The sequence below is a fragment of the Colobus angolensis genome, unplaced genomic scaffold (genome assembly GCF_000951035.1).
Source record: "Colobus angolensis palliatus isolate OR3802 unplaced genomic scaffold, Cang.pa_1.0 Scaffold174, whole genome shotgun sequence".
Taxonomy (NCBI): Eukaryota; Metazoa; Chordata; class Mammalia; order Primates; family Cercopithecidae; genus Colobus; species Colobus angolensis.
The window spans coordinates 6,327,685-6,352,199 of NW_012114866.1; the positions used below are offsets into that span (position 1 = coordinate 6,327,685).

General features: G+C 37.8%; 1 protein-coding gene across 8 annotated transcripts in view; it reads left to right on the forward strand.

The window, feature by feature from the left end:
* The window catches only part of DLG2 (discs, large homolog 2 (Drosophila)), a 2,293,993-nt gene that overhangs the window by 1,845,733 nt on the left and 423,745 nt on the right, over positions 1-24,515 (forward strand). For all 8 annotated transcript variants that reach the window (XM_011938528.1, XM_011938530.1, XM_011938531.1 and 5 more), the window contains one exon: positions 591-659. In XM_011938528.1, the coding sequence (XP_011793918.1) occupies positions 591-659 (69 nt within the window). The remainder of the gene's footprint in view (positions 1-590; positions 660-24,515) is intronic.

Genomic DNA, 24,515 nt, shown 5'->3' on the forward strand with positions numbered 1-24,515 from the left:
TATCTACAAAATTAGTCTTTTCTTGTTACAGGTAATCAAAATCTAGAACTACATTAAATTTGAAGATTGATATGTAGCTGGAAGTCTCATTTTTCAAGTTTTGTGTTCACCAAATAGCCCAATTGTTACTAATTTTACAACTAAGTGTTGCAAATTTGAACTAATAAATACATCAATACTAATTAAATACAACTTCTCTGATTTACAGATTAGGCTCTGTGTAAAACTTTGTTGGAAAAAATTATTCTGCAGCTTAAAAAAATACATTGCATCATAAATAGATGTATGTTTTTATGCTCTATATTATCTCATTCCAAAGGCAAAAAATTACCTTTTTCAAATGTTTGTTCATTTTAATGTTTACCTATCATTAAAAGCTTACTTTTGAATAATACATATTAAAATCAAATTATAAAAAAATTAACTCTTCTCTGGTAGAGTACTATATTTTGGTGGAGGGTTCTACTTATCAACAAATATTTAATCTCTACTGTATTTATTTCAAGATTGGTTCTTGACAATAGGACTGATTAAAATATTCAAAAACATTTCAAATAAATGATGTGCGTTTCTTCTGTCTTTTCTTGCAGTCATTCCCAACATAGCACCACAACTCGTCAGCCTTCAGTGACTCTCCAACGGGCCATCTCCCTGGAAGGGTAAGATAATAATAAAGAACCTCTTAAACTGTGCAACCTTGGAATATAAAGTTTTCCTTTCTCTCCCTGTCTCTGTCTCTCTTTCTCTTTCCCTCCCTCGCTCCTTCCCTCCCTTCCTTCTCTCCTTCCTTCCTTTCCTTCTTTCCTTCCTTTTTCCCTTCCTTCCTTCTTTCCTTCCTTTCTTTCTTTCCTTCTTTCTTTCTTTATCTCTCTCTTTTCTTTCTTTCTTTTGTCCTCTCTCTTTCTTTCTTTCTTTCTTTCCTTCCCTCCCTCCTCACTCTTCTCTCTCTCTCTCTCTCTCACACACACACTCTCTCTCTTTTTTCTTTCAATCAGCAAATATCTAGGAAACTCACATTATGTGCCAAGCACTGTGCAAGGTACTAGATTCAATAAGTCAAATAAGATTTCTTCTTTCCCTCCAGAGGGCTTCATTGTCTAGTACAAATGATAGAAATACAAACACATATTTGTGATACAGTGTAAGCATTATACTGTATAGGAGATATGCATAAGGGATTAATGGAGAATCCAGGAGGGATACCTAACTGTAAATGGGCATCAAAAGAGAACTGGGGAGCAGGTCAGGTTGGTTCCTGAAAAGATATAACTCTTGAGCTGAGGACTGAAGCGTACATGGATATTTGCCCAACAGTACAAATTCATAAATATTCCTCCAAGGGAAGAAAACAAAAAACATTTACTGAGTGCTTATTAGGTGCCAGGCTCTATCTATTTATCTACCAATCACCTGTTGTATTAGTCCATTTTCACACTGCTGATAAAGACATACCCAAGCCTGAGCAACTTACAAAAGAAAGAGGTTTAATGGAGTTGTATTTCCATGTGGCTAGGGAGGCCTCACAATCATGGGGGATGGCAGAAGGCACTTCTTACATGGCAGTAAGAAAGAGAATGAGAGCCAAGCAAAACAGGTTTCCCCTAATAAAACCATCAGATTTCATGAGACTTATTCACCATCATGAAAACAGTATGGGAGAAACCACCCCATGACTCAATTATCTCCCACCAGGTCCCTCCCACAACACATGGGAATTATAGGAGTACAATTCAAGATGAGATTTATGTGGGGACACAGAGCCAAACCATATCACCTGTCTTACCTGATTTTATTTCTAAAGTAGTCCTAGAAGATAGGTATCTCTTTTTTTTCTGAATCTTGATTCTCAGAGAGGTTAAGTAATTTTCCCAAGTGTATTTGTACAGAAAGTGGCATAGCCTGGACTTGAAATCAAGCCTGACTCCACTGTGTGGCTCTGTCCCCTATAATGTGGTATGAAAGACTTTATTGAGGTGGAGAGCACAGGTTGTACAATTCATAAACCACATTCAGGCTAAGTTAGACATCGTGTAGAATTTCCTAAGTGTGAAAAAAAAAAAAATGAAGAACTAGAATGACTCTAACCTTAAAAATCATTAATTAGAATCAATAACCTGCTGTTCGGGATGGTACTGGAGGTCCATGTGCATACTATGTAGCTGAGGTGTTGTTTGCAGTAGAGGTAAGGGTATGAGGACTAATTTGACCACTGTCTCTACCTTACTTTATTATTCCTTTTGAAGACCTCTCTTGGCAGGCCTCAGGGTGGCTGTCATTTCACATTTTGGCCATCAGCACAAAGTAGACTTCCTCCAGCTGTGATAAACAATGGCATTTCCTTCTAAGGCTATCTCCAAACTTTTGTTTTCTTTCTTTTTATTAGCAAAAGCTTATTAGTAATTTGCCCAAAGCATTTTTTTCAATTTCCACTGTTTTCCACTTTAGTTAAAGGAAGTCTGTAATTGACATAATCACCATATCTTCTTCTCTGATGAGGCCAAAAATGTAAACATGTTACCCTAACTTCAAAACACCAGAGTGATTCCTTTTATAAAAAAATAGCAAACTGTATAAACTTCATAGTGATCTATTGTCCCAACTAGCATAAAGCAGTTTGCCTTATATCTAGTGAATAACACAATATATTCTATTCTCTGTAAGAATGGAAGAAAACTTACTCTAGAGTCAAAGAATTTGGTTTGATTCCTCGCCTCTGCCATATGCTGTTGATCAAGGATCTCTACCTCTCTAAGCATGGGTTTCCTCAACAATAAAAGGGAAAATAGTATCAAACCCACCCGGTTTTTTTTTGTTTTTTTTGGGGGGGATGGAGTCTCTCTCTGTCACCCAGATTGAAGTACAGTGGAGTGATCTCAGCTCAGTGCAACTTCCACCTTCTGGGTTCAAGCGATTCTCTGGCCTCAGCCCCCCAAATAGCTGGGACTACAGGCACATACCACCACACCTGGCTACTTTTTGTATTTTTAGTAGAGATGGGGTTTCACCACATTTGCCAGGCTGGTCTCAAACACCTGACCTTGTGATCCGTCCTCCTCAACCTCCCAAAGTGCTGGGGTTACAGGTGTGAGCCACCATACCTAGCCCAAACTCACCAATTTTAAAAAATAAAAGTGGCAGGTACATATTGGACCCTCAATAAGTACTAGTTAAGTATACATTTAGTCTAAGTGTTCTGAAAAGGACAAAATTTATTATTATAGGCTAGATTAGTTTGAAGACTTACTTTGAACACTTGCTTTTAAATACGTTTATGTGTATTTGTTTATGTAAAACACTTCTGGATATAAACTAAAATATTTGAGATAGAAATAACTTTGCATTACTGAAATATTTAGAAGGCAAAATTTCAGTAATCCTCTACAAAGTCCAGAACACAAAAATTTGTGCTATACATACCCAGCTGGTTGTCAGATGAAGAGATAATGTGGCACATAATCACTGTGACTGACCACATAATGGGAAAGTTATTTTTCATCTTATATAGGCCAATGGGTCTTTAGCAGGTTTCCCATTAAAGTGTTATACTGCTGAGTGTAGGCAATCAACTGAAATTGCAAATTCCATTATTTCAAAACTCTCCTTCCTAATGCTTTTGTGAAAAGCAACTACATAGGATATTTTTTAAATAAATGTAGTTTAAAAGGCCATATGTTTATATAGTTTTCACTCAAGTTGCTATTTACTTGACATAAAATAAGTGGAGATATTTCAGATTTCCAGTTAATTTGATCCACTGAGACAACAAAACTATCTAATTGAGTCCTCTACCATAGAGTCACTGCTGCTTTTAAATTGATATCTGAATCATCTATAACTATACCAGACAAAATGAGGAAGAATAATACCCCCATTAGCAGAATAAGTTCTGTGTTTCAGTTTCAAATTGACAGACACGGCCCACACCTTAATCTCCTCTTCCTCCTGAGACCCTAAAGGAAACTAATGTGATAATAATATTTTTTTAAAAAGGACAATCTCATAGTGATCAAGGAAATAGAAGGGAACATCAAAGGCCAAATGGGTTCATTACATTTCTTTGCAACAGAAAGCTGATGGAAGGGTATTGATTGGTGAAAAACAAAGTAATCTCAGCCTTTGATCACCTGTGGCAGCAGGGCTGTACAACTCCAGGGGGCACCTTTTACATTGTATTCTATTAGAATGGCATTTCATGGGGTTATGTTTCCGGGGATGCCACCCACAAGAAGCCCTACCACAGTGCAGTAGCACTATGTGAAGGGGTCTACAGCTCAGCAGAGAGCAGATCTGCCTAGCCAAACCCAGAAAACTCAGAGACGTTAGGGTAGTGACAACAGATGGGATGGAAAGCAGAGTCTGAGAATAGGAATAGGAATGAAGAGTCCTCCCGTTAGCGTGCACACCTCTGCATACAAAAAAGAAAAAAGACGTTTCTTCTCAGAAGAAATTGAATCACTCTTCTGTAGCACTTAGATGAGCTAGTTTAAGAGGTGGCGCCCGTAGTCGAGCCCTTCACAGTGTGCTAGTCTGGGGCACAGTTTCGTGTTTTCTCGCTTAACTTCAAACATTTCTGTTAAAAAGCCTAATCAACCTAAGTGCCTATCAACGAATGACTGGATGAATGAAATGTGGTATATATACACAATGGAATACTATTCAGCCATAAAAATAATGAAATCATGTCATTTTCAGCAACATGTATGGAACTGGAGGCCATTATCTTAAGTGAAACAGTTCAGAAACAGATGAGTGCCACATGCCCTCACTTATAAATGGGAGCTAAATAATATATACACATGGACATAGAGTGTGAAATGATAGACGTTGGAGACTCAATAGAGTGAAATACTAGGAGGAGGTTGGACGATGAGAAATTACTTGGTGGGTAAAATGTACATTATTCTGATGATGGATACACTAAAAGCACAGGCTTCACCACTGTGGAATATGGCCATGTAACAAAATTGCACTTGTATCTCTTAAATGTATACAAATTTTTTAAAAGCTGAAATGGTTAAAACCATTTGCCTCTGGAAAGGAAGGGAGAATTCTCAGGGGAGGTGGCACAAATTGAATTTTGAGGGATGTGTCTGCAGCAAGGTAGAGGTTAAAAAATGGAAAAGAAAATCATGTGCAAAAACCTAGATGCATTTTCTTAACACTGCTAAGACTAAAAAGTATCTTCAGCTACTCAGAAAGCTTTCTTTCATCTAGGAGAAGGCACTTTATGTTACCTTACAAGATCATTTAGTGGCATACTTAACGGCAGAATTTTCTAGTAAAAATTCTAGTAGCATAGTAGTATTTTCACATTGGCAAAACAGCTGCCCTGGAAGGTGTTGGCCACCCTTTATAAGTAGCACTTAACCGGAAACTAAATGACCATCTTCAGTGAAATTCTTCAAAACATCCTTTATGGAATAAATAGTTGGTCTAACTAACCGCACCAAAAATCTCTCCCAAATCCAGAAGCATATGAGTGTCAAACAAACAACAAAAAAAGTAGTTTTACTTACAAACAGATCTAAGGGAACCATCCTTTCAAGTTAACTGGTTTGTAATGATGCTGCTATTGTACTTTCTCACCAGGACAGGCCTAACTCCATAGGGATAGCCATGTGCCACTGTTTGGCACAAGACACACCCTTCCCACATTTTAAGACTGCTCTAGGCTCATGAAACCGTGGTTCCACTGGGGCTGGGGAGACTCTGTTTTTCTAAGCCTGAGCTCAGGTAACCTTTCCAAGGAACATCTGGAAACAGGACCTCTAATGGAATTATTCCCTCTCTTGTTCTCTACTCCTTTTGCCTGGATGGGAAAAGCTCTTGTTTCATAGCTAATGTGCTTCAAATTTCCCAGGATGATGCTGACCTAAAAGACTCAGTCTTTTTCCTCCAAATACTCAGATATTTGGTTCCAAAATATATGGTCATGGCAGAATGTGATCTGAAAATCAACAGGTCATCTTTGAATCAGGACATAGAACCCAGATCTACCATTTCTTACTGTGTGATTTTGGCAAGATGTCTGTTATCTCATATACAAAGTGATCAGGTTGAATTAAATAAACAAGGTATTAGATGCCTTCCAAATCTAACATTTCGGAGACAAAATTTTGGCTTATGGACTTCTAGGAATATTCCTAGATATGGAGCATAAACTTTTAAGGGACCATTGGGCTCTGGGTAGCTGGTCCTTTGAGCTAGTTGGCTTGAGTTATCTCTATCCACATATACAGACACCCATCTATACTTCAGGATTTGCAATCAGCATGAATGCTCAACTTCCTTCAGCACACCCTGACCTTCAAAAGTAGTGCCAAGTAGTGTTGGGGGCAGGGAGGGGTTGACATGCTGATTAATATACTGAATTATAGTAGTGCTCTTTGAAACTTGGAAGAGATTTTTTTTTTCAGGCTATTCGTTGCTAGGGTCACTGGCCAAAAATCTGAGCCTTTGCTTATCACAGATGTTTAAGTGACTCTATCAAAACAGAGAGGCAAGTTGGTTAAAGTGCAAAGGATTTTTGTCTATTTTTAGAATGTATTAAAATAATATATATTATTTTATGTGTATGTTTATGTGTTTATATATGTATATGTGTATATATACACATATATGTATAAAAGTATTTATATGTATGTGTCATTCTCTTTATTTTACTTTCCTGCCAGCTGAAGAGTTTATTTAAAAAGAATATGGGAAATGTAAGGAAATGAGCACCCATTTGATTTTTAGAAATGATCAGAAGAAATCAAACTGCTCCCCCCAAAAAAAATTTCTGTTTGTGATTTATAGTTCAATAAAGACAGATCTGCCTCCTGAATAAGAAAGTTCTGGGTGAGAAGGCTCTGGTTGAGAGTCCCAACTTTATTAATGCTGCCAGGTCACCTGCTAAAAACATCTTAGCTGTTTGGAAGGACTCAAAAAGTTTACAGGCCCTCCTTCCGTCCCTGGGTGGCGGAGGTATATCTTCAGAGTTTAAAAACCAGGGGATTCATTAGGAATCTATCAGAGCAGCAAATTCCTCCAGGTCATCGCTATCCCCCATAGTTGAGCATCACGTGCTTCCTTTTCATTTTTCCTTGTGTCCCTGGAATTTGCACCTCTCCTCCTGCTTGAGCTTTCAGCTCCTTTTACTTAGCCTCATTTCAAATGGTGAACGGATTTTTTTTTCCATTCCCTTGCTCCATAAGACATCCTTTCTAGGCTTTATAATCTTTTTCCTCACATGTGTAGAGCTTAAAATATAAAAGGTGTCATCACAGCAAACTTTAAGGAGTCTCCCAAATTTACCAGTGTTGAAAAAATGCTGAGACTGTGGAGAGCTAGGAAAGATTTAAGGGCTAGGAAGACATGAGTTCTAATTCTCTCACAGGGACTGGATTTCTGTTGCCACTTGCTTTTCAAATTACAACTGTATAAAAATAAATTAATACATAAACAAACCATTGATTCTTGTTTAGAACAGACAGAAGTTTCCAAATGTGGAATTTCAAGGACTAGTAAAATAGCAACAATATTTTGCAAGATGACGTAGAAAATCTAGATTTGTATTTTTCCAGGTAAAGACTTGTATAGACATTATCCACTATCATCATTATTGTTCCATAAAAGAAAGCCTTCCTTAAAATGAAGAAACAAAAAAACATAAATCACAGAATACAGAGTACTCTATCATTAAAGCAGGCATTGCAAACCCATAGACTCTAAAGTTCAAAAATAATATTTTTTCTATATTTAAGGGCTAAAATATAACATTAAATATTGTATATTTTATTTTAATTTAATAGTAACTGATACGTGTTGTGTTTTATGTGGCTCTCATTTTGCTCTGATAACAATTATAGGCACATTTAACCCTCTTTATGGATGAAGACACTAAAGCTTGGAGAAGTTAAGTAGCAGAACTGAGATTTGAGACCACACTTTTAAGTCACTACCCTCTCATACCTCCCCAAACTTGCATGTGTTTTGTTATTACAAGCTGGCCAACCTGGAGGACTAAGTAAGATGTTAAAATACAAAGTAGAGCTCAGTTTGATTTCTGAGGTTTTGGAGTTTTTTGTTAACTAGAATCATTGTCAAAAATCTAGTTTCAAATAAAAATGTTAATAAATGAGGAATAAACTTGTATCGTGATTCCGCTTGCCTTGAAATGTACTGAATTAGAAGAAATGGAGGAATAATATCTCCAAACTATAGGCTTCTAGTTTGCCCAGCAGGACTAGGAAGAAGCTCAGAAGTCACAGGTTGGGAGTCTGGTTATGAGAATTCTTGGGTTGCCCTGTTCAGTGGTCTCACATACTGAGGGCTGTTCAGTGCCAGTAGTATTGACCTTGTAGGGCTGCCACAGAATCCACTGGGCAATTGAAGTTAGGGATGTTTATTTTTTAAATACTCCCTATTTTCTGGACGTAGATGAGTTCCAACATGATTACTTATCATATTGTGCATATCTTCCTTGAAAACTTTTTAAAGTTTTACTAAATGGGCTTAAAAATGGTCTCAAAGTAATTGTGAATAAACCTTCTCCTCATTGTTATATAATTAAACATACCCAAAACAGTGTGCTGCAGAACATCCAACTAGAAAAGTGCCCCTCTTCATCAGTACTCATAGTTATTAATGCTAATAATAATATGCTCACCCATGACATTGACTGAAATGTCACTAAAGAGCTAGTTAATATGTTGAATTAACCAACGAGGAGTAAAAAAGCACCCAGTCATAAGTCTGTTATGAAAATGAAAACTATAACCATTATTCCATGACAAGATTTAGTTGCTTAAACTATCAAAAAGATTTTATCAGTCCCAAACTTTCTAACTGTAGTCCCAGCACCAACCTCTTCTTTATATTTGCATCACTACCTCTCTTTGAATACTGTCCTTTTTTAACTTGATTTTGTTTACGATGATGCCAGCCAATAAATTCAATTAGGAATATAATGATGAGCAAAGCAGACATTGACTCTGCCCTCAGTCTGTAGGAGAAAATAAGACATTAATTGAATAATCACACAAAGAAATATGAATCTGTTACTATGTCAAGCTCTGTGGGAAAAAAAAAAAGGTGGGGGGGACTACGATGCCCTGTGTACCTATAATAGGGCATCTGACTTTGTCAGGGTGGTCAGGGAAGTCATGGAAGGCTCTCATCAGAATGATGACTAGATCTTGACTAGGCAACGAAAGGGTCATCAATGGCTGCACAATGATTACAAATCTGTCTGAGTGTATGACTGAGCAGAGCACAGATGAGAACAACATGAACTCAGTAGAGCTTTCCATTTAGAAATTTATAATAAGGAGGCTGACTCATGATTGACTCGCTGTCTCCTCCTAAGAGGCTGTCTGATGGAGTCTTCCAGTTGCTTATCAGTGTTCTGTGGTCTTGACAAAGATGTGATTTTCTAAATCCCATCGCTGTCCAGTTCTGCTGTTCCTTCGGTTTTATGTTTATGTGTTTGTTTGCTTATTTATCTGCCTATGTGCCAGAGTTATGAGATCTTCCATTGCCACTGCTGCATCTTTCCTTCTCCTCTACCAGCTCCTCCCTTGGTCCTTTTTATTTTCTGTCTTTTCTCCCTTTCCCCTGCCTTCTCTACAGAAACTTCCTCCTCCTCCTTTCTCTTAGTCTTAATTTGCCATTCATTTTCTTCTTTTTCTCTTTTATTCTTCTCCCTTTTTTGCTGTTCACCATGAAGGTACCAGGATTATGTTCACATAGTGCATTATAATTTACAAAGGCATCTCATGGACATTATGCCATTTGATCCTAATAACAACTTTGTAAGGTGGCTGGGTAAGAGTTATTTATCATGTCTGCAGATGTGACAGAGGACCAGTGACTTCTCCAAGGTCATGTGTCTGGAAAGAGAAGGATTCTTGACTGCAACCTAAATGGCTGTCTCCTGCACTACCAGACCATCTTGCCTCAACAGAAATGTCACATATGTTTCAATCACATCTTTTAGTCTGACTGACAAAAGTCCTTTTCCGCCTTGTCTTTATCATTCATGAAAATAAGTCTAGACAAAAGTAATGGTCAGAGGGGTTTTCTGGTGGCTCATCCATCATAGGAGTTGAAATAGCCTTAGTGTCATCTGATGAATATTTGCTGGACATTAAATTTGACCTTGGATTGAACTGCTTATAAAGAATGATTTTCATTCTATTGCTACCTTGTCTGGCTGTGACGTGGAAGGTGGCATGGCTAACAAGAACCAAAAACAAAGAGGATTGCTTCAGGTATCATTTGTCAGCCTTCATTAGATTACTCATCTTGAGACATCTATCTTTATATATCCAAATGAAATCTGGTGTTTTTCCCAGCATATATTTCAATCCCTCAGAGACCCTTAAATTCCATTAGGATTTCTGTTTACTTCCTTCTTCTGGCCAATTATAAGAGAGTTTAAAGAAAGAGCACATCTGTATCCTATGCCACAGACCAGATGCCCCTTTATTGCCAGAAAAACAGCGAGCGATGTTTATCCTTTATTTAATCTCTCTGCTGACTTTCAGTGCTGGTAAATGTTTATTCCACTGAGGTGTGCTTTTAAGATGTCAGTCAGCAACCTTTATTGACCAATGGATCACATTTGGTAAAGGTTCCTGCTTATTACATAGAGAATTAGACTGCTCAAGGAGGATTTTGCAGGGGACGAGCACCATTCATCCATTCATTCAGTCATTGATTTGATTGATTAACTTCTTATATATTTGTTCAACTAAGCATTTACTGAATGTCTAGTATGTACCAAGCACTCTGGTGAGATATTTGAGAAAATCAAGAAGAAACAGGCCCAAGCCTTGCCCTTGAAGAACTCACAGACTAGTAGGGTGACAGAATGTTGAAAATTGCAGTAATTCACTGTGATTATATATTTGTAATTACAGAACAAAAGAATAAGCCGCTGATTTGGGGGAAGCTAGTAGTGCCGTTCAGGTGAAATTTCAGTAGTTTTTATCAGATGATTACCAAACCTGAAGGGTAAATGAATACCCTCTTTAGACTAAAGAAGGTCCATGCTTACATGAGCTGATATCAAGATTTGGGAATTTTTTTCTTCTAAGCACAGGTCTGTAAGAGCTACATTGAAGTATAGAATAGAGCCATGTTCTTCACAGCCTATTCAGTTTTGCAAAGGAGAATTCTCCTGTGGTCAAGCATTAATTATGAACATTGATGGGAAACTGCATTTCAATATCAATGTTGTATGATAATAAAATGTGTGAGCATCCCTTCTCTTACAGTGCTTTCACTGCATCTCTGAAGTCCTTGCTTGTCCTCAAGTCTCTCTCCTTGGTATAGCTGCCTGGTGTAATTTAAAGAAGATGGCCTTTTGGCATATCTGTAACTTCATTTAAATTCTGGTTCCAGCAATTACTAGCTTTATCACCTTGAGCTGTTACTAAACCTTTCTGAGTCTCTCTTTCTTTAATCTAAAAGTAGAGATTAATATCTGATTCCTAGGATTGTTTTGACAGTTTGTTTTTTTAAATCTGTAAATGGCCAGCATACTACTTAACAAATGGTAGGTACAAGTAGGGATTTGTTCCCTCTCTGATCTCTCTTCCTGTATCCCATCTGACCTTTTTCTTTCTTGTGTACTAGAACCCATTTCTTCCTTTCCCATGCCAGGAATCAATTGACAAAGTCTCCATTCATTGTCCATTTAACAAAACATTTCCTGTGCACCTCTCACACACTCTCAGGAGATACAATCAGTAATGTAGAAGACAGAACACAGCACGTGGTAAAGAAACAAAGAAAAAGGAGTAAATACGCCTATTTAGAAAAAGACATCAAGAGTTCAAACACTTTCTACACCCCCTAAAATTGATTTCTTCAGAGCAGAGTTTCAGGAATAGTAGTAGATGTAAAAAGAATATTTAAGGGTGAAATGTCACCACACCTTACCTCCTTATTTATACACAAAAGAGTAAGTCCAGAACCCATGCACATATGTGCTATCTCAAATATGTGAACACGCATAGATTCCTTCCACATATCTGGGGTCTCCAGTGATTGCTGTTTCATTCAAAAGATTTATTGGACACTGGTACATACACAGCGCCAGTGTCTCTTCTTGATTGCCTGTATAATAGATCATATCTCTGCCACACAATTTAATGGCTGTAGTTTTCTCTTTTTTCCATGTTGAAGAGGTTCTCTCCTCTACTGGGTACAAAAGTCCTTCAGGGCAAGTGCTAGGTCCTACCCTATCATGTAGTTATTGGGCACTCTCCCACACACAGACCATATTCAACAAGTGATGGCTTGTTAAAGTTCCTCCTTCTACTGTGACCTGAGGAATAAGGGGAATTATATTCCCTAAGTGACCAATTTTCTCCACTTCTAGCCAATTTCTTCACTAGGGGAGATAAGCCAACTAGTCATCACTTTCTCTATGTCTGTAGTTGTACAGAGTTGTAAAGGTTTTTGTAGACAGTAATATTGTGAATGCTGCTAATGCTGCTGCCACCAGTTTTTTTTTTTTTTTTTCCTTTGGAGTGGGGGATTATCCGTCACCTCAAATATGTATCCTTTATTTTTGTTACAAACAATCCAATTATACACTTCAATTATTTTTAAGTGTATAGTAAAATATTGTTTACCATAATCAACCTGTTCTGCTATTAATACTAGATTTTATTCATTCTTTATAAATTTATAAATATATTTTTATACCCATTAACCATCTCATTATTTCCCCCACCACTGTTCTTCCCAGCCTCTGGTAGCCATCATTCTATTATATCCATAAGTTCAGTTGTTTTACTATTTTTAGCTCCCACAAATAAGTGGGAACATCCAAAGTTTGTCTTTCTGTGTCTGTCTTATTTCACTTAACATAATGACCTCCAATTCCATTCATGTTGCTGCCAGTGACAGGATCTCATTCTTTCTTATGCTGGATAGTAGTATATTGTGTATTTGTACCACATTTTCTTTATCCATTCTCATTTGTTGATAGACACTTACATTTCTTCCAAATCTTGGCTATTGTGAATAGTGCTACAATCACCATGGGAGTACAGATATCTCTTTGATATACTGATTTCCTTTCTTTTTGGATATATACCTAGGAGTGGGATTCCTGAATCATGTAATAGTTCTATTTGTAGTTTTTAAAAATGTTTTCAATTTTTAATTTCTGTGGGAACAGAGTAAGTGTATATATTTATGAGGTACATGAGATGTTTTGATACAAGCATGCAATATGAAATAAGCACATGATGGATAATGGGATGTCTGTCCCCTCAAGCATTTATCCTTTTAGTTACAAACAATCCAGTTATACTCTTTAAGTTATTTTAAAATGTACAATTATTACTGACTTTACTCACCCTGTTGTGCTATCAAACAGTAGGTCCTATTCATTCTTTCTAGTTATTTTAGTCCCATTAACCATCCCACCTTCCCCCAACCTACCTCCCACCACTACCTTTCCAGCCTCTGGTAACTATCCTTCTACTCTTAATCTCCATGAGTTCAATTGTTTTGAATTTTAGATTCCATGAATAAGTGAGAAAATATGACGTTTACCTTTCTGTGCCTGGCTTATTTCACTTAACATAATGATCTCCAGTTTTATCCATGTTGTTGCAAATGACTGGATTCTCATTCTTTTTGTGGCTCCATTGTGTATACATGCCACATTTTCTTTATCATTCATCTGTTGATGAACACTTAGGTTGCTTCCAAATCTTGGCTATTATAAACAGCGCTGCAACAAACATAGGAGTGCAGATATCTCTTTGATGTGCTGATTTCCTTTCTTTTGGGTATATACCTAGCAGTGGGAGTGCTGGATCATATGATAGCTCAATTTTTAGTTTTTTGAGGAACACCCAAACTGTTCTCCATAGTGATTGTACTAATTTACATTCCCACGAACAATGTAAAAGGGTTCCCTTTTCTCTACATCCTCACCATTATTTGAAACTGCCTGTCATTTTGATATAAGCCATTTTAACTGGGGTGAAATGATATCTCATTGTAGTTTTGGTTTGCTCTGATGCTCAGTGATGTTAAGCACCTTTTCATATACATGTTACTGATTTCATTGTTAATTCATTGCATATATTAGTGAATTTTTATAAGTCCATTTTCACACTGCTGATAAAGGCATACCTGAGACTGCAAAGAAAAAGAGGTTTAACAGGTGGGAAAGCCTTACAGTCATGGTGGAAGGCAAGGAGTAGCAAGTCACACCTTACATGGAAGGTGCCAAAGAGAGAGCTTGTACAGGGAAACTCCTGTTTTTAAAACCATGAGATCTCATGAGACTTATTCACTATCACAATAACAGCACGGGAAACACCGATCCCCATGATTCAATTATCTCCCACAGGATCCTTCCCACAGTGTGTGGGAATTCAAGATGAGATTTAGGTGAGGACACAGCCAATCCATATTATTCCACCCCTGACCCCTTCCAAATCTCATGTCCTCACATTTCAAAATCAATCATGCTTCCCAACAGTCCCCCAATGTCTTAACTCATTTCAGCCTTAACTCAAAAGTCCAAAGTCCCAAGAATCATCTGAGATAAGGCAAGTCCCTTCCACCTATAAAGCAAGTAAAATCAAAAGCACTGTAGTTACTTCCTAGATACAATGGGAGTTCTGGCTTTGGGTAAATACATCCATTCCCAATGGGAGAAATTGTCCAAAACAAAGGGACTATAGGCCTCATGCAAGTCAAAACTCCAGCGGGGCAGTCAAATCTTAAAGCTCCAAAATGATCTCCTTTGACTCTGTCTCACATCCAGGTCATGCTGATGCAAGAGGTGGGTTCCCATGGTCTTGGGCAGCTCCACTCCCATGGCTTTGCAGGGTATACCCTCCCTCCCAGCTGCTTTCATGGGCTAGTGTTGAGTGTCTGCAGTTTCTTCAGGTGTATAATGCAGACTGTCAGTGGATCTATCATTCTGGGGTCTGGAGGATAGTGATCTCTTCTCACAGCTCCACTAGGTAGTGCCTCAGTATGGACTCTGTGTGGGGGTACTCCAACCCCACATTTCCCTTCAACACTGCCCTAGCAGAGATTCTCCATGAGGACTGTACCCCTGCAGCAAACTTCTCCTGGGCATCTAGGCATTTCCTTACATCTTCTGAAATCTAGGCAGAGGTTCCCAAACCTCAATTCTTGACTTCTGTGCCCTCACAGGCTCAACACCACATGGAAGCTGCCAAGACAAGGCTTGCACCCTCTGAAGCTAAGGCCCAAGCTCTATATTGGCCCCTTTTAGTCATGGCTGGAGTGGCTTGAATGCAGGGCAACAAGTCACTAGTCTGCACATGGAAGAGGGACCCTGGGCCTGACCCACAATACCATTTTTCCCTCCTAAACCTCCAGTCCTGTGATGGGAGGGGCTGCCATAAAGGTCCAGGTTTCTGAGATGCCCTGGAGACATTTTCCACATTTTCTTGGTTATTAACATTTTGATCCTTGTTAATTATGCAAATTTCTACAGCTGGCTTAAATTTATCCTCAGAAAATGGGATTTTCTTTTCTATCCCATTGTCAAGCTGCAAATTTTCCAAACTTTTACCTTGTTTCCCTTTTAAAACTGAATGCCTTTAACAGCACCCAAGTCACCTCTTGAATGTTTTGCTGCTTAGAAATTTATTCTGCCAGATACCCTAAATCTTTGCTCTCAAATACAAAGTTTCACAAATCTCTAGGGCAGAGGAAAAATGCCTCCAGTCTCTTTGCTAAAACATAACAAGGGTTACCTTTGCTCCAGGTCCCAACAAGTTCCTCATTTCATCTGAGACCACCTCAGCCTGGATTTCATTGTCCATATCATTATCAGCTTTTGGTCAAAACCATTCAACAAGTCTCTAGGGAGTCCCAAACTTTCCCACATTTTCCTGTCTTCTCCTGAGCCCTCCAAACTGCTCCAGCCTCTACTTGTTACCCAGTTCCAAAGTCACTTCCACATTTTCAGGTATCTTCTCAGCAGTGTCCCACTCCCAATACCAATTTACTGTATTAGTTCATTTTCATGCAACTGATAAAGACATACTCAAGACTGGGAAGAAAAAGAGTTTTAATGGATTTACAGTTCCACATGGCTGGTGAGGCCTCACGACCATGGCAGAAGGCAAGGAGAAGCAAGGCACATCCTAGATGGATGGCAGCAGGCAAAGACACAGCTTGGGCAGGGAAATTCCCATGTTGATGAGATTTGAGTGGGGACACAGCCAAACCATATCAGAGTTGAAATCATTACAAAGCTATAGGAGTACAAGATCATCATTTTTGTTCATGTGTGTTTGTATATTCCAATATGTCAATGCTAGCAAATAATTTGGGCATAAGAAAAAACTATAAGCCACATAAGTATCTTTCATCCTTGGCTTCTAAGAGAACCGTGGCTATCAAAGATCAAGCCTTGTGTTTGATACTGCATGGGGTTTTTGCCATGAAGAAAATATCATTATCATTATCTGGCCTTGTGTGTCTGCAAAACACACATCACTATGGAGAGCTACTTTATAATAATGTCCTAGTTTCAATTTACTCGAGGGCCATATCCATTGTGGGGGTAAAAAGGATATAATAATGTCCACCTCCTTGTGAGAAAATGATCTAAGGGTCAGAGACAGGCAGAAGATTTTCCAAGGCCACAACAAATTCAAGACCAGAAGTCAGGGCTCCTAATTTTCTGACCAGGAACTCCATTTTATCTAGAGGATAATGAAGGTAAACTAGAATCTTCATTCCTCTGTTTTTTGCTTTTTCAATTCCTCATGACTTTTGACTTATTTTTCCAGAAGAAGGGATCATTATGGGGAAACTGGAATGCTTTTAGGGGAGAAATAATGGGAAGAGGTATAAAATGCCAGAAAGCACCTTTTGCAGTATGGTTTTGACCCCCCTGACATACCCATGAAACCATTTTTCTTGTGTGACAGCAAGAATTCCTTCCATGTAATTTTCAGCAGCAAATAGGGCTTGGGAAGAGTCCTAAGTTGGCCTTACTTAGATCCGAACTCATACTCAGCAAAGCAGACACAGTGTATATTTTGGGTGCCCTAGCTTCATTCTGCTAGATCAAATGTCTTCATCTCTTAACCACCCTCCTTTGTTTTTGGTCCCCAGTGCTGCAATCTTCCTTTTATCAAAATCAGTTCTTAGGATCAACTAGTTTGCCCTGAAATTTAGATGTCTTTTAGGTTTTCATTCCATAGTGATTCATTGATCATATTCTTTGTGCCAACTATTTTACCAGGTATTTAGGACATAGGAGCAAAGGGAACTTGTATTCATTAAGCACTTTTTAATAGATTTTATTTTCCAGAGCAGCTGTGGATTCATAGCAAATAAAAAACAGAAAATGTAGAAAGTTCTCATGTGTGTCCTGCCCTCACACATGCATAGCCTCACCTGTTATTAACAATCCTCCACCAGAGAAGTACATTTGTTAGAATTGATGATGCTACATTGATACATCATTATCATCCAGGGTCCATAGCTTACATTAGTGTTCACTTTTAGTGTTGAATATTCTAAGGGTTTGGACAAATGTATAATAACATGTATCCACAATTATAGTGTCATACGAAATAGTTTCCCTGCCCTAAAAATTCTCTGAACTTGGAGATTCTGATGATTATGTATCTTGGGGATGATCTTCTTGTTAAGTATCTTACTGGGGTTCTCAGAGATGACACAGACAAATGAAAAAAACATTCCATGTTCATGGATAGGAAGAATCAATATCATTAAAACAGCCATACTTCCCAACACAATTTATAGATTCAATGCTATTCCTGTTAAACTACCATGAGATTCTTCACAGAACTAGAAAAAAAACTGTTTTAAAATCATATGGAACCAAAAAGGATCCTGAATAGCCAAAACAATCATAAGCAAAAAGAACAAAGCTGGAGACATCACACTAGCTGACTTCAAACTATATTACAGGGCCACATGAACCAAAACTGCATGGCACAAAAACAGACACATAGACCAATGGAACAGAATAGAGAACCCAGAAATAAGACCACAGATCTGCAACTATCTGATCTTTGACACACCTGACAAAAATAAGCAATGGTGAAAAGATTCCCTATTCCATAAATGATGCTGGGAAAACTGACTAGCCACATATAGAAGATTAAAACTGTGCCCCTTTCTTAGACTAGATACAAAAATGAATCAAGATGGATTAAAGACTTAAATGTAAAACCCAAAACTGTAAAAACCCTGAAAGACAACCTAGGTAATACCATTCAGGATATAGGCACAGGCGAAAAATTTCTTTTTTTTAAATTTCTATTTTTTCTTTTATACTTTAAGTTCTAGGGTACATGTGCACAACGTGCAGGTTTGTTACATATGTATACATGTGCGATGTTGGTGTGCTGCACCCATTAACTCGTCATTTACATTAGGTATATCTCCTAATGCTATCCCTCCTCCCTCCCACAACCCCATGACAGGCCCCGGTATGTGATGTTCCCCATCCTGTGTCCACATGTTCTCATTGTTCAATTCCCACCAATGTGTGAGAACATGTGGTGTTTGGTTTTCTGGCCTTGCAATAGTTTGCTCAGAATGATGGTTTCCAGCTTCATACATGTCCCTACAAAGGACATGAACTCATCCTTTTTTATGGCTGCATAGTATTCCATGGTGTATATATGCCACATTTTCTTAATCCAGTTTATCATTGATGGACATTTGGGTTGGTTCCAAGTCTTTGCTATTGTGAATAATGCTGCAGTAAATATATGTGTTCATGTGTCTTCATAGCAGCATGATTTATAATCCTTTGGGTATATACTCAGTAATGGGGTGGCTGGGTCAAATGGCATTTCTAGTTCGAGATCCTTGAGGAATCGCCACACTGTCTTCCACAATGGTTGAACTAGTTTACAGTCCCACCAACAGTGTAAAAATATTCCTATGTCTCCACATCCTCTCCAGCACCTGTTGTTTCCTGACTTTTTAATGATTGCCATTCTAACTGGTGTGAGATGATATCTCATTGTGGTTTTGATGATGAGCATTTTTTCATGTGTCTGTTGGCTGCATAAGTGTCTTCTTTTGAGAAGTGTCTTTTCATATCCTTCACCCACTTTTTGATGGGGTTGTTTGATTCTTTCTTGTAAATTTGTTTGAGTTCTTTGTAGATTCTGAATATTAGTCCTTTGTCAGATGGGTAGATTGCAAAAATTTTCTCCCATTCTGTAGGTTGCCTGTTCACTCTGATGGTAGTTTCTTTTGCTGTGCAGAAGCTCTTTAGTTGAATTAGATCCCATTTCTCAATTCTGGCTTTTGTTGTCGTTGCTTTTGGGGTTTTAGACATGAAGTCCTTGCCCATGCCTATGTCCTAAACTGTATGGCACAGGCAAAGATTTCATGATGAAGATGCCAAAAGCAATTACAACAAAAGCAAAAATTGGTAAATGAGATTTAACTAAACTAAAGAGCTTCCATACAGCAAAGGAAACTATCAATAGAATAAACAGACTACCTACAAGAATGGAAGAAAATATTTCCAAACTATGCATCTGAGAAAGATCTAATATCCTTTAAGAAACAAACAAATGTACCGAAAAAGACAAACAACCCAATTAAAAAGTATGCAAAGGCCGGGCGCAGTGGCTCAAGCCTGTAATCCCAGCACTTTGGGAGGCCGAGACGGGCGAATCACGAGGTCAGGAGATCGAGACCATCCTGGCTAACATGGTGAAACCCCGTCTCTACTAAAAAATACAAAAAACTAGCCGGGCGAGGTGGCGGGCGCCTGTAGTCCCAGCTACTCTGGAGGCTGAGGCAGGAGAATGGCGTAAACCCGGGAGGCGGAGCTTGCAGTGAGCTGAGATCCGGCCACTGCACTGCAGCCCGGGCGACAGAGCTAGACTCCGTCTCAAAAAAAAAGTGTGCAAAGGACATGAAGAGACAGCTTACAGAAGATGACATATGAAAATACAGTTCGACATCACTGATCATTAGAGAAATGCAAATCAAAACCACAATGAGATACCATCTCATGCCAGTCAGAATGGCTATTATCTAAAAGTCAAAAAACAACAGATGTTGGCAAGGTTGTAGAGAAAAAGGACTGCTGTTACACTGTTGGTGGGAGTGAAAATTAGTCCATTGTGGAAGGCATTGTGACAATTCCTCAGAGACCTAGAGTCAGAAATACCATTTGACCTAGCAATCTCATTGCTGGGTACATATCCAAGGAATATAAATTGTTCTATTATAAAGACACATGCAAGCATATGTTCATTGCAGCACTATTCACCAATAGCAAAGACGTGGAATTAACCTAAATGCCCATCAATGATAGACTGGATAAAGAAAGAAAATGTGGTACATATACACCATGAATTATATGCAGCCATAAAAAAAAAAAAAGGAGATCATGTCCTTTGCAAAGATATGGATGGAGCTGGAAGCCATTATCCTTAGCAAAATAATGCAGGAACAGAAAACCAAATACTGCATGTTCTCACTTATAAGTGAAAGCTAAATGATGAGAACACATGAACACATAGGAGGGAACAACACACACTGGGGCCTGACAGAGGATAGAGGGTGAGAGGAGGGAGAGGATCAGGAAAAATAACTAATAGGTACTAGACTTAACCCCTGGGCAATGACATAATCTGTACAACAGTGCCCCATGTACAACAAACAAGTTTATCTATGTAACAAACCTGCATATGTATCCCTGAACCTTTGTTTGTTTGTTTGTTTGTTTGTTTTTGCTTTTTTTTGGAGGGGGGGGATGGAGTCTCGCTCTATCACCCAGGTGGAGTGCAGTGGCACGATCTTGGCTCACTGCAACCTCCGCCTCCCAGGTTCAAGTGATTCTCCTGCCTCAGTCTCCTGATGTATCCATAAACTTAAAAGTTTTTAAAAGATTATATCTGCTTTACCAATTCATCCCTTCCTCCCCTCATCCCCCATCAACTGCTGATTTTATTAGTGTCTTCATAGTTTCGCTTTTTCCAGAGTGTCAGATAGTTAGAATAATACAGTATGTAGCCTTTTCAGATTGGCTTCTTTTGCTTATATGCATTTAAGTTTCCTCCATGTACTTCTGTGGCTTGGCAGTTCATTCCTTTTTGGTGACGAATAATATTCCATTTTCCAGATGTACCACAGTGCATTTATCCATTCACCTACCAAAGGACATCTTGGTTGCTTCCAACTTTTGGCAGTTATTAATAAAGCTGCTAGAATTATTCATATAGTTCTGCACATGAAGGTTTTTGTGTGGACATATGTCTTCAGCTTCTTTGGAGAAATACCAAGGAGCACAATTGCTGGATCATATAGTAAGAGTATGTTTAGTTGTGTAAGAAACCACCAAACTATCTTCCAAAGTCACTATACCATTTTGCATTCTGACCAGCAATGCATGAGTGCAGGTATACATCCTTGCCAGCATTTGTTTTTGTCAGTATTCTGGATTTTGTCCATTTCAATAGGTGTGTAGCGATATCTCATTATTGTTTTAATTTGCGTTTCTCTGATGATGTATGATAGGAGGCATCTTTTCATGTGCTTATTTGTCATCTGTTTATCTTCTTTGTTGAGGTATCTAAGGTTCTGTGGCCCATTTTTAGTTGGGTTGTTTGTCAGTTTTAGGAGATTTTGTTTGTTTGTTGAGTTTTAGGAGTTCCTTATATATTTTTAATAATAGCTCTTTTTCTGACATGTCTTTTGTAATTATTGTCTCTCAATATTTGGCTTGTCATTTAATTCTCTTGACTTTGTCTTTCACAGAGCAGACTATTTTTATTTTAATAAAATTTTTAAAAGTCCAGCTTATCAAGTCTTCCTTTCATGGATCATGCCTTTGGTGTTGTATCTAAAGAGTCATCTCAAAACCCAAGGTCATCTAGATTTTCTCCTACAGTATCTCCAAGGAGTTTATAGTTTTGTGTTTTGCATTTTGGTTTGTGATAAATTTTGAGTTGATTTTTGTTCAGGATGTAATGTCTATGTCTACCTATTTTTTCTGCTTTGCATGTGGATGCCCAGTTGTTCTATCACCATGTTCATCTCCTCTTTCACCAATACCATACTGTCTTGATTACTATAACTTTATAGAAAATTTTGAAGTTAGATAGTGTTATCCTCCAAATTTGTTTTTTATTTCAATATTTGTTTGCTATTTGGGGTCTTTTTCCTCTCCACGTAAACTCTAGAATCAGTTCACAAAATAACTTGCTGGGATTTTGATTGAGATTGCACTAAATGTACAAGTTAAGTTGGAAAGAACTAACATGTTGACAATATTGAGTATTCCTAGCTCTCCATTTACATGGACTATCTCTCCATTTATTTAGTTCTTTTATTTCTTTCATCAGAGTTTTGCACTTTTTTTCATATAGATCTTGCACATATTTTGTTAGCTTTATAACTAAGTATATTATTTTGGGGGGTGCTAATATAAATGGCACTATGTAATTTCAGTTTTCACCTTTACATCATTAGCATATAGGAAATTAATTGGCTTCTGTGTACTAACCTTTTATTCTACAACCTTACTATAATTGCTTATTAGTTCCACGAGTTTTTTGTCAGTTATCTTGGATTTTATACAAAGAGTATTGCGTTATCTGTGAACAAAGATAGTTTTATTTTTTCCTTACTAATATGTATACTTTTAATTTCCTTTTCTTGTCTGATTGTATTAGCTAGAACTTGCAGTATGATGTTGAAAGGCAGTGGTGAAAGGGAACATCCTTGCCTTGTTTCTGATCTTAGTGGGAAAACTTCAAGTTTTGTTGTTGTTGTTGTTTTGTTTTGTTTTGTTTTGTTTTTCCATTAAGCATGATATTAACTGTAGGGATTTTGTAGATATTCTTTAATAAGTTGAGGAGTTCCCCTATTCCTAGTTTACTGAAAGTTTTTATTTTCAATGGGTATTGGTAGATATTCTTTAGATATCAGACACTAACTCACAAAGTAAATAAAATACTCTAGAATCTCAGAGTCAAGTGGGAAAAGCAAGTGTGCAAATAAATTATTATTGTACAAGATTATATCTTTAGTATTCTGGCTTATAATTGCCAGTTTACTCTTCTAATAAGCCTCTATATGGTGAACTTCTTGGGAGCAGAAACCGTTTGCTTTATGGTAATAATGCTAGCCACAGTGGAGCCCTCCAGGAGTATAGTAGGCCCTCTATGGATACTTGTTAAATGGATAAAAAGATAGAGTATGATAATTAAGATAATCACCATATGAATTTGGTACCATAGAATCCTAGAGGGGCTAGTGTTAGGGAGAGCTAAAGAGAGCAAATGGTCAACTATTCATGAGGAATGAGGGGAAGTTTCCTAAGTATATAAAAGAGAAGAAGCCAACTGCAAGCAGAAAAGCCTATACATGGAAAGACCAAGATGAGGGAAAGAGTCCATTTAAAGAAAAGCTAGGAATTCAGAGAAAATCAAGGAGATTTTATGTGATTGGAATTTAGAGTATTTTTGAGGGTGTGTTAGGAGACAAGGCTATACATATTTGTTTAGGGGAAAACATTTTGATGATTCTTCTAAAAATCACTTCCCATTCTTATCAGTGTCCAAAGTTGGCTTTCAGATTTTACTGTGGCTAAAGGAAATAGGTAATGAATAACTTTAAGAATGCCATGTTCAAGAAGAGTTTGGCTAACCTCTGCTCTAATGGCAGGAGTCTGGGTAGAAAGGGAAAGTAGGTCAGTAAGATCAATGAAATTTCTCAATTGGAAAAGCAAGGATGGGAAGCAATGCTCTTCCTCTTTTTTCCTAATAAAGAAAAGAAGGAATTAGCAAATTCATCAGGGCTGAACTAATTGTTATGTAAAGCTTTCCCTGGAATTAGCAAAAAAACAGAACTTGTAGTTGGTAAAAGCAACAGAAACATTTATACAGGACAACACCTGTGATATCCCCAGAGAAGAGAACAGTTAATGTTTCTTCTAAAGGAAAGAATTTTTAAGAGTTCAACTATAGCTAAAGGTTAGTAAGATGTTTCTATTTCCTTACATATTATTTTTGAAAATGAATTTCAGTAATAGTAATTAATGATGCATTCATGGTAGTCTTTTGTCTTTTTTTTCCACAGTAATTCTTAGATATCTTAACTACATGAAAACTTCTGAAATTCCATTAATGAGGTTATGGAAGGCTTTGCCATTTGCAAACAAGGCTTTCTGCCCAGGCCCCTGGTAACAGCTCCCAAAACTACACTAGCATGATTATCCTTTTACTTCAAATCCATTTTCTGAAGTGACAGGTCACAGGGATTGAATCGGCCTCAGTGACTCCTTTTGCCTCCCTAGGCAGGTGATGTTCATGTCAGTTTGTGCATTGGCTCAGGTAGCCCCTACCAGAGCATATTAGCTTCCTAGGTGTCAGGTAACAAACTGCTCAAACTGAGTGTTTAAAACAACAGAAATTAGGAGTGGTGAGAGAGGGCATCCCTGTCTTGTGCCAGTTTTCAAAGGGAATTTTTCCAGTTTTTGCCCATTCAGTATGATA